Below are 10,953 nucleotides of genomic sequence, written 5' to 3' on the forward strand. Positions count from 1 at the left end.
AACTTTCAGAAACCACTATTGGTAGATCTCTGTAAATCATCTGTGGGCATATATTTAGCAGCTCTACCGCACTTCTTTATTTCCTTCTAAAATAAGACATGTGACCACCCTTGAAACCTGCTCTAGTAGCCTCGAATAAATGTCTATATTATTTGATTCTTATTTTGTGTGTGTCCGACTCATTGATATTCTGGAAGATAAACCTGTTCATTATTAACCTTGTTAGTTTTTAATTTAGGAGTGCTAAATTACATTTTATTAAACGTCATTAGCTCTTCTGGCAAAGAATATGAATGTAGCTGCTCTCATTCTGCAAACCTAAGCTTTGTTACTTTATATCTTTTCTGTGAGTAATAAATTGAGATGAATTTTAATTTTTTGAGCTAGCATACTTCTTGAGAGATTGTGCCAGATCACAGACGTGACTGCTGGATTGCTTGGATCTGATCCTATCTGCTCCTGGCTGCTTAGATTGTTGGTTGGTTTCAATCTGCCACCTCCCGTCTCTGCCCCACTAAGTTGTTTGTTTTTTCCCTTTAGGCTATTGTGACTAGTGTAAAAGTGATTTCGAATTAAATTATTTTTTTTTTATTTCAAATTATGCTTAGGTCCTTGTTGGAAACTACTGTATGTTTGTAGAATACTAATAGAAGTCTCTAAACTCTGTGTGAATCAAAGTCACACTGACTGACACTTCATTTGTTCCGAAACTTGACTTCGATACCAATATTTTTTTCTAGTTATCCTATACTGGAGAGGAATGGATTTCTAAGTACTTTGGTGGTTTATCATCATGACTAATCTTTGTGTCGATGATGTTGTTCTTGTTTTTTGTTTTGCTTTGTTGTTTTTGTTTTCTGAGTTAGGATTTCTCTGTGTAACAGTGCTGGATGTTGTGGGACTCACTTTGTAGACCAGACCGGCCTCAAACACTCAGAGATCCCCTGTTCTACCTCCCTAGTTTTAGGATTAAAGGAGTGTGCCACCAGGCCTGCCCATGAAGACAAATATTTGCACAGTCTACCTTCAGACATAAATAGAAGATAATTTAAATAGCATTTGGTTGCTTAGCAAAGAACAAAGATTTAAGTCTCAAATTAGCCAAATTCCTTTTTTCTTTGAGTAGGTCTTTTCAGCCAGATTTAGAATTTAGGAAATAAATTCTAAATAATTCATAGAGTCTAGAAAATCCAGATATCTTATTTACTTTTTGTATTACCTACAAGAGTCAAAAGTCAACTCCACAATTAAAGAGTAAGCTTGGAACCAGGTAAAAAATGTTTTTTTTTTCTTTTTGGTTTTGTTTTGCTTTTATGAAAACATTTGCAGGATCTTGACTTTTTATAATTCTTTCATCTTGGTGCAAAGATCAGTGGCTCTTACTGAGTAATTTAAACTACAGTGATTAATAAAACACTCTTTATGCTCTAGAAGCTCATTAATACATTTAAACTAAACAGACACACATTTGTTTTTTCTTTCCATTCAGTAATCCTAATGATTTTATTCTATTTTCTTCATTCCCATTGCTTCTTGCTTTGTTGATGCATTCTTCTAAATGTCCTTAATTGTTATAGATGATCTATATATGCATATATACACATATATATGCATATGCATATATACATATGTATATACATATATGTGTATATGTTTATTAGAATATAGTTCTTAAACTATCAGAAATTCACTTCTACAAATGTCTGATGTACATATGACAAGATTTGTTCAATTCATTAATCAACCACGTAGGTGGAAAATTAGCTCAAAATCATTTGGAGAAATGGCAATTTATATAAATTGTATAAATCTGTATATTTGTGTGAAGGGTGGAATTACATGTGACAGGTCAGAGTTCAGAGGGAAATTTCAGATGTTTGTCCCTGCTTTCCACTGTGTCTTGAGACAGAGTCTTCATTGCTCAGGACTATGTACACAAGGCTGTCTGGCTTACAAGCTTCTGGCCATCCTTCTTTCTGTAGCTCATACCTTGCCATAGTAGCACTGGGGGTTATAAATGTGTTCAATTGCTCCTTGCTTTATGTTCAGGAATTCAAACTAAGGCATTCACACTTGCATCAAAAGCACTTCTACTCATGGAACCATTGTCTGAGCCTCTTGTAAGCACTTTTTAAAAGTAATGCATTCTAGAATATAATGGGTAGTTTTGATACAGAGGTGTTGCATGCCACGTGGAAAAAGAAAACTTCTTACATTTTCTGCTGGGCAGGAAGTTACAACTTAGCATGGAAACTTAATAGTATTTAGTCACTAACCCAACAGTAAATAGCAGAATTTACATTCAGGTAAATTATGGGGAAAACAAAACAAAACAAACAAATAAACAAAAAACCCATAAAACCTCACATCCCTTGGATGGTCTGCTGATACATATGCCTTTATAACATTGAAAAACTGTACCATCCTTCCGATTTCCAAGTCTTGAATAAACTTCTGAATGGTAAGTTTTTGAATGCCTCCATCACATTTCTGTGTAGAAAGCCATTTGGTATAGCAAATTTAAGACAGTAATACTTGGTATAGCTTCCAACCAGTCAGGACCTCTGTGCTGTTATTTTCCTTCTCAACAAAGTGAAGTGACACTGAAATTTCTCCCGGTTGAAAAGGACTGTAATTCCATTTGTCAAGCACAAGGAGAATTCTGAAAAACAAAATGCATCTTGGTCATTTAGCAAGTGTGTGACATTAGGCAACAGCACCCCCTGAAGGTCCTCTAAGGGTTCTGGGTAAAGCAACCTTTTCGTTAGCTTAAAAGGTTGAAAGAACTCCTCATGAGAGAGGTTTGGAAACACCTCCTGTCTGAACGTTATTTTATTAGTGTAGAGATGTTAAACTGTTGAAGGCAACACTGCCTAAGAAGTCTTAACAATAGTTCTGTCTATACAATAAATATTTACTTCTGCTTTCAATTCTACGGATCAGTGTGGAATTTCTGCTTGTGTCAATTTAGCTTCTCGGGCTATTTACATTATTCTCTTAGCTGGAACAGACACATCAGCGTGTTGTTCGGTGTCAATGGGGTAAGTGATTACATGCCAATGTTTCTTTTACCCTATAAGTTAAGTTGGATGTTTTCTTCATTGTCTTGGTTGCAATATTTTAAGCTTGATGAAATAAATCAGAATTCTTCAGGTAGATTTGTGTATGACATACTACCATTAACACACTGCACACTATTGGCTAAGGGAAGATGAAGGTAAAATTTTGGGGAAATTGACTCCATCTCTTGATCGGGGAGGAGTGTGCACATTACATGAGGCATGGCTATAAAGAAGCTCTATGGCTTGGAATATGCTTACGACCTAGAATTTACAGGACTTCAAGAAGTTCTAGTAGAAAACTTGTCCGAGGGAATCTTTAAGAGTCTCTTAAATACTCTTCCACCTTTTTCTGGAGAGCAGATAAGTTATTGGTGTCAGCTTCATCTTCTGACCTTGCTGTTACAGTTCATAAATAGTCAGTAGGGGTATGAGAGCCACTGTCACAGTTTAGATCTGTTCATTCCATATGCCTTAGGTAAAGCCTTTCTGAGTTGGTTTTGACACTTAAATCCAGCTAATAGGAGCACTCATTTGTTATACATATGTCTGGGATCCTGTCAAGTACAATTTTCTTCTACACTTTCTTTTCTGGTTTGCTTGTTTTATTTATTTTTTATTTTATTTTATTTTATTTTATTTTATTATTTTTGTCCTGGGGAAATACTTCTTGCTTAAGTTCTCCTGAACATAGCTCAGTGTAGACTTTAGGAAATCTTTCTTCAACCTTTGTCTCTTAAGTGCTTTGTCCTATAAATGCTAGCCACTGGTAGTCCCTCACATTCTCAAGTCATCTGTTTTGTTCCAGGGGTCTACTGCATTTTTTTCTGTGTCAGTTTTTGTTTTGTTTTTGATTTCCTGCCCCACAATATGGAAAGTCTCATGGTTAGTTCCTCCTCTCTCAGTGATTCTCGCCCTGTGTTATTCGAGATCAGTGTCTTCTGATGATGACTTGTTTATATATTTTATCTAGGTCCTTTCTCATCATTCCAACCAGAAAAAAATTAGTCTCTGTTATTGTACAATTGGAGTTGGAAGTCATGCATCTTTAGGTTTAGCATTAGAGAAGATAAAGTTTTCTACACACACCTCAACTTTTTTGATGAAGAAAACAGTACAAAACTATCAAGCTAAAAACAGAAACCCACTCGCACATGCTCATGCACACACACACACACACACACACACACACACACACACACACACACTCCTACTATGTATTCCATTAATAATTCCTCACTTTCCTTCTCCATTTACTTTCAATTATTTAACTTTTTATTTACTGATTTTGCATATATGTATAGGTTTGCATGCGTGTGCATATATGTAGTGATCAGAGAACAACTTTCCAGAGTCATTTCTCTCCTTCCATCATGTGAGTCCTAAGAAATGGTACCCCAGTCACTGAACTTGTCAGCAAATGCCTTTCCTGGTTGAACCTTCTCGTTGCTCCTGCTTAGTATTTTGTCCCAGTTTTTCTTTCAATATATTTACTTGTCTTATATTCTTTTAAGTCATCATATGTGGGTATACATAATTTATTTCCTGCAATAGTATACACACTTCAAAGGTATTTTTGTTCTTTCTGATGTTTATAATATTATAGAATAAGTTAAAATTGATTATTCTTTTCTATAAAATGGGATTTAAGAATAGTAGAGAGAAAGTTTAGGGTATAGAATGGTTATCTCCAGCCTTCAGGTTGATTTTTTATTTCAGTTGTGTCCTCTGAAATTAGCTGCCATGTGTTAGGTTAAGGTTCTCATTAGCTCAGCTGCCATCAGCTGGGAGGAATACTCCAGAAGGACATGAAGAATGTGTTCTAAGCCTCTCCAGGTCTGCTTTGGTTCTGTTTTGTGAAACTGCTTTCTTCTGTTTTCGAGCTCAACTCATTGACCTTGAAGTCATAATTCACAAGTGCAAGAGGTGTGGAGTGAACCTCTAAACAGCGTCCAAGTGCAGTACTGAGAAATATAGTTATAAAAAGTGCCCGTCTCGCCAAAGTTAGTTCGTATATGTATTTGCATATTTATAAAATTGATGGTCTATGTGGCCTGCTTTTTCCTGTCACCCATTCACAAGCTTCTTCTCAGTTCTCTGGACTTCTCCATCTCCTTACTTACCATTTAACATGGCTAGAAATAAGCAATGCTTTTGCTTATTAAATGGCTACAGAGAATTTTAAAATGGTTATAAAATGGTTATTTTTTAGACCCAAGTAACCACATATTTTATCTTTGAATTGTGTACAGATCTACACCAAATAACATAATCCATGTAATTTTTAATGTATCTTTTCAGAATACACATGCTAATTTGAACATGAGGAAAAGAACAAATGCATTAGTCCACTCAGAATCAGATGTCAACAGCAGAACTGAGGTGGGGAACCATTCCAGCAAGACCACCGCTGCCCAGGAGTCTTCTGAAACCACTCCTAAGGCCCACTTGGCTTCCAGTCCAAATCCATTCAGCAGGGCAAATGCAGCTGAGACTATCTCTGCAGCAGCAAGAGGTCTTTCGTCTGCCGCATCGCCCTCTCCTCACGGGACACTGCAGCCAGCTCCTTTGCGGTCGGCGTCTGCTCGCCCGGCATTTGGAGCTAGACTTGGGCGCATTAAGACAACAGTTAATACGACAGGGGTGCCTGGGAATGTGTCAGCCACACCTCCTCCCTCTGCTCCACCACCTTCTGGATCTGGCACAAGTAAAATAGACAAATATGCTCGTATTCTCTTTCCAGTCACATTTGGGGCATTTAACATGGTCTACTGGGTGGTTTATTTATCTAAGGACACCATGGAGAAATCAGAAAGTCTAATGTAATTTTGTTGCTAAAGCAATTTCATAACCGTGATGGAAATACAGACTGTCTTTTTAAATGTTTTTAAAGGTAAGTATTCTTTACTAAAATAAAAATTCTATGTCATTTTTTCACTTTAAAAAAATACAAGGCAGATATGGAGAGAGTTAATAATCTCTTCGGTGGCTAGAAAGTGAACTGCCTTTGCTTATAGAAAGAAGGTTTTAAAAGAATCTATTCAGTGTTCAAATGAGATGGAACACAGAGCATTACGGAAAGTAGGAGCAAGAGAACCAGAGCCAGAAGGGATATGTGGTACACATTTTTTGCATTGAAATTTGAAAAAAAAAAGACTGAATTTTTTAAAAATATAACCCATGAAATCAAACAGACACTGAAAACTTCCCAATGGCACTGCCCTTAACCAGAACTGTGTGCTGGAAGTCATATGCAGTGACCTCTGCAGTCTTCATAGTACCAGCAAAGTAAGACCTTCTCTGTTAAACACAACGCTGGGAAGAGGAAAACGGAACAAAACAAACACTGATCAATACATGACACCTCTGCTGCATCAGTAACAGACACCGACCAGGGCAAATGTGTTTTCTGGCACATAATTGGTCAAACAATACTTAACAGTTGACTTGAAATGTTGTGCTTCGAGCCAAAGTTAAATTCATTGTATAAATTCTTTTTCCTAGTAAGTCATTCAGTTATGTACTGTATACATTGACCACATAGTTCCTCAGAGCCTGGAACCTACTGTGTTCTAGGTGCTGTTTAGAGAATCTTCTAAGGAAGCTCTCTCACCTTCACAAAGATACTTCAATAGTAGGACAGTCAATGCATGTTAAAGAACCATAATTTAGCTGAGGACATTATGTTCTTTAATGAAGGCCATTTAGTTAGCGTCAGACAATATAGCCAATATATTTGTTTCTCCTGAGCTGACAAAGGAAAACAAATAAAGTTCTTATAGCAGCTTGGAGATAAGTACATGTTAGTACAATCTAGATGATTGGTTCTCAAACTATAAGGAATTACTGATACAGGTTGTTCTATAGGTGAAAAAGTATTATATACCTGAAACATATAATTCTGGGCACTGGAAAACCTAACGTATTACCTGTGTCAGATTTGATTCAGGTCACATAATAGTTTGCCCACTGTACCAGAATCATCCAAATAAAAGACTGCACAGGCCGTTTGTCTGCTTACCCCAATAGAGAGTACTACTAACTGCTGAAATGCTAACGTCCTCCCCAGCTTCTGTGCTCTGAACATCTGTATGTCTGGCATGTTTTGTATTTGTTTTTCTGAGAGTTTGATAAGATTTTATAACCAAGCTACTTTAAAAATTAAAGAAGCAACTAGAGAAAGAAGAGAATAAAAATATCATAGCCTGAGGTGGGATGTCAGTGAGTGTTATGCAACATATCTGGGTTTTCAAGTGCTGACTTTTCCTTTTCATCATGGAGGCTTAAGCCTAATTGAATCATTGCAGCTTTTAAAATAGCTCAATCCTGGTTGATATTTTTGGTGTTTCACTTCCAGATTCTTTTTCCTGTATCTCTACCTGTTCTTGGTATGTGTAAATGAATGTGGTCTGGGTGTGGGAAGGGGAAACATTTGATAGAAACGCCCATCTTATAGAAAGAATCTCTTATTTTCTGGGGTAAAATTATATTGATTCATATGAACTTCTGAGTTACTGCATTGGTTTGTAATGGTTGCCCATGAGACTTATAAAAATTGAAAATGTCAAATTTTAATTGACTTCCAACTGAGAATTCGTTCTTTTTTTTATTTCTAAATGTTTTGTAGAATTAAATCCACTTTAAAGTTGAAAGATGTTGAAGACATCTTTACTTATAAATTGATTCTAGCAAAATGGGGCCTGGGAAAATCTGTAAATATGTTTATACATTTAATAAAAAGTACTTGTACATAAAATCTTATAATAAAATCATTTCATGAGTGTTAAAATGGTTTTGGCCTTTGGGCCAATGCTTAGAGCTATGATGGGAAGCCATTATCACTTTTGTACTAATGCATGATCTTATTGATTTAGAGAGAAGCACTTTCCCCTTTTTTTCCCTTCCCATTGTCTTTCTTTAAAAAATCACATTCTTTCTCTATAAAGTTTAAACACTTTATTGGCCTCTTAAATTTTATGGGTTTAAAATGGATTGAAAAATAACTGACTCTTCCTATCTTGATACTTCAAACCTGTGATTCCATTTTTGGTGAGGCTGACGTGGAGGAATGCCATGAGTTTGAGGCTACAGAGTGAGTTCTAGGACATTCTGGGACAGAGTACAAACCAGTCTTCAAACACAAGAGCAAACGAAACCTTGGGTGAATAAAAAATAAAAATTAAAAAACAAAACACAAATAAACAAAGTGAACTCCCCTACTCTGGGGCTGGGGGAGAAGAAAGAGTTTTTGAATACTACCACAGGTAGCGTTTAGGCTGATTGCAAACCTGAGTTTCTCCTTCCTGTTTCCCAAGTGTGTGGATTGTACAAATAGAAGACTAGAAAGGACTTAAGAGCCAAGTAGCACGTTTTTTTGCTCGAAGACTACATTTACCGCAACTTTTAATCACTAGTATACAGAATCTATCTCATTTGCTTGTGGCATTTTTAATAATAGCACATGGCTTGTTGAATTCTTTTCATTTTGTACATCATTTATATCTTTCTCATAACCCAGAAGCACACTGGGTATTTTCGTGTGAAGGTTTAGTCACCTTTCACCATCATTTGGAAGAGGATTATGGGTTCTCAAAGTACTGAGCAGCTCAGAGTCAGAGGATAAATCTGTTTGAGAACGATACCTTTGGTGTAACTCCATCTTTAAAGCTTGAATTTACAATGACTTATATTTTACTGGAGAACACATTAATCTTGGTTTTCATTTCCATGGTGTCAGGTTCTAGTTGTATATTAACTTCTAGTTTCCTCCTTGCATGGCTAGTTATGAAATACATTTTCATAACTAATCAATAGTGAAAAAAAACTTCTTTCTTGTTCACAGACCTAATGCTTTCTGTAATATAGACTTTAAAACGAGCTTCGCGAATCCAAAAGGAAAGCAGAGCATCGCCCTCTTTGATAGGAGAGATGAGTCACAGATCAGTTACTAATGATGATAAATGCAGTAGGCTGGAATGAACTTCTGAAAGGTCATTTTTCAATCATCTTCCTTAGCAGAGATGCTATTTCAAGTAATACATAGAACATGTGTGTATTTTACTTTTTTCTATAAGCCAGGCAATTCTTTCTGGCCCAGGAAGGAAGGTAGAAAATGTCTCCATTCTCCAGTTTCCTGATTCAACTGATCTTCACATCTAGTGTTGAGAATAATTTGCAGTGGGAAACAAAAAGAAGAGGATGCACTTGTTTTCATGTTCTGACCACACTAACATTCAGAATGAGTCCTACAACCACCCCAGGGCTGAAAGCGGGGATTTAAACAGTCTTCAATTGGTTTAAATTTCAATATTATATGAATATAATAATAAATTAAAGCATATTCTTACAATAGATACACTCTACACTCTATATCCTGGGCCACAAATACATTATTAAGGAGAAGTTTTATATTATTACTTCAAGCTCTGACTTATTTCCAAGTGAGATGCCTTTATCATTCAAACAAGGTAAAAATTTCTTTCTCTGTATATTAACTATTTGCTCCCCCATAAAAGATTTTACCATTTAAAGATGAAAGAATATTGAGTATTTTTCCTTTTCTCTCTCTTTATCACTCAATGAGATCCTACTCAATGTTGGTTTAATTTTAAGGTAGAGCTAAAAAAAAAAAAGGCCATTCTATGAAGATGCTCACAGTTTACCATTGAATAAATACATAGGTAGATTAGGAACTGCTGTGTGTGATAAATGTGTTGAGTTCAGAGCCAGGCCAAGATCAGGACTCTTAAAGCTACAATCCTCAAGGTATTAGAAACCAGTGTCTTAAAACTGAAATTTACTGCAGAAACCAAATACACAAGGTGTAAATAAGTGGACTCATCTCAATAATGTTTTCTTTTGTCTCAAGTTCCAGTTTTCCTAAGCTGTCTAATATTAACAGGGAACAGATGCGTGCAACTGTGACTGTGGCAAGGAACGTTTTGACAGATGAAGCTTCTCAGGGGTGGCCGTGAACTGAAGTTTGTGATCCGAAGTTCTTCCAGCCCAACTCCCCCAACACCCACAATTGAAAGTACATTTTCCTTCTGTAGTTACCTGGAACATGAAGGATTTAAAATGTCAAGCTAAGCTCTTCCTGTATTGATACAACTTTGAACCCAGGGAAGTGTATGTTGTTCGTAGTAGCAGGAAGTGGTAGAAATAGATAAGGGAGAATATTTTGGAAATTACTGAAAAAGATTGAACTTTACTCCAATTAGTGATGATGGGTTAAAAATATTACAGGATATTAAGGAAAGACTAACCCACTTCCGCTTCTGTTTGAAGAAAGCCCACTGACTGCTGTTGGAACTTTGGTTGAAGAACAAGTGAGTCTTTTTACTTTTCCAATTAACCATTGACTTCCGTTTCTTTTTTAATCCTGAGAGTTTCACTATTATTTTGATATAAGAAATTTGTCTTATTACAATGAAAGGTAATTGAATACTGACAGCAAATCCTGATATCTGAAGTATGCACATGCATTTATACATTTAGTAATCTGCCTATCATCTGTCTAGATGGATACAGAGAAGAGATATGTGTGTGAATCACACACATATACATTAAAATGATTAAAATAAAGAAGTCATAAACTTGAGAGAGAGCAAGAGGTGCACAGGAGTGATTGGGGGAGGAAAAAGTAGGGAGTAAATGATAGAATTATATTACAATTTCAAAAATAAAAAATACATTAGAAACAAAACTAATTAAAAATTAAAAGCAAATAGTCTGGGGGATCACCATAAGTCACAATTGAAGGCTGGTGTAGTCTATAACTCAGAGAGTTCAAGGTCAGTCAAATCTGTGTATAGAAAACTTGTCTTCAAAAGCCTTGCCTCTTCTTCCCAAACAACATGCCACACACACACACACACACACACACACACACACA

General features: G+C 36.1%; 1 protein-coding gene across 3 annotated transcripts in view; it reads left to right on the plus strand.

Annotated features, from left to right (window-relative positions):
* Positions 1–7,815, plus strand: part of Gabra4 (gamma-aminobutyric acid type A receptor subunit alpha 4) — a 76,906-nt gene extending 69,091 nt beyond the window's left edge. For 2 of the 3 annotated variants that reach the window (XM_039091568.2, XM_039091570.2), the window contains one exon: positions 5,361–7,815. In XM_039091568.2, the coding sequence (XP_038947496.1) occupies positions 5,361–5,374 (14 nt within the window). In that variant the 3' untranslated portion in view covers positions 5,375–7,815. The remainder of the gene's footprint in view (positions 1–5,360) is intronic. The other variant, NM_080587.3, reaches the window with a different exon arrangement.
* Positions 7,816–10,953: the final 3,138 nt, after the last annotated feature.

The sequence above is a fragment of the Rattus norvegicus genome, chromosome 14 (genome assembly GCF_036323735.1).
Source record: "Rattus norvegicus strain BN/NHsdMcwi chromosome 14, GRCr8, whole genome shotgun sequence".
NCBI lineage: Eukaryota > Metazoa > Chordata > Mammalia > Rodentia > Muridae > Rattus > Rattus norvegicus.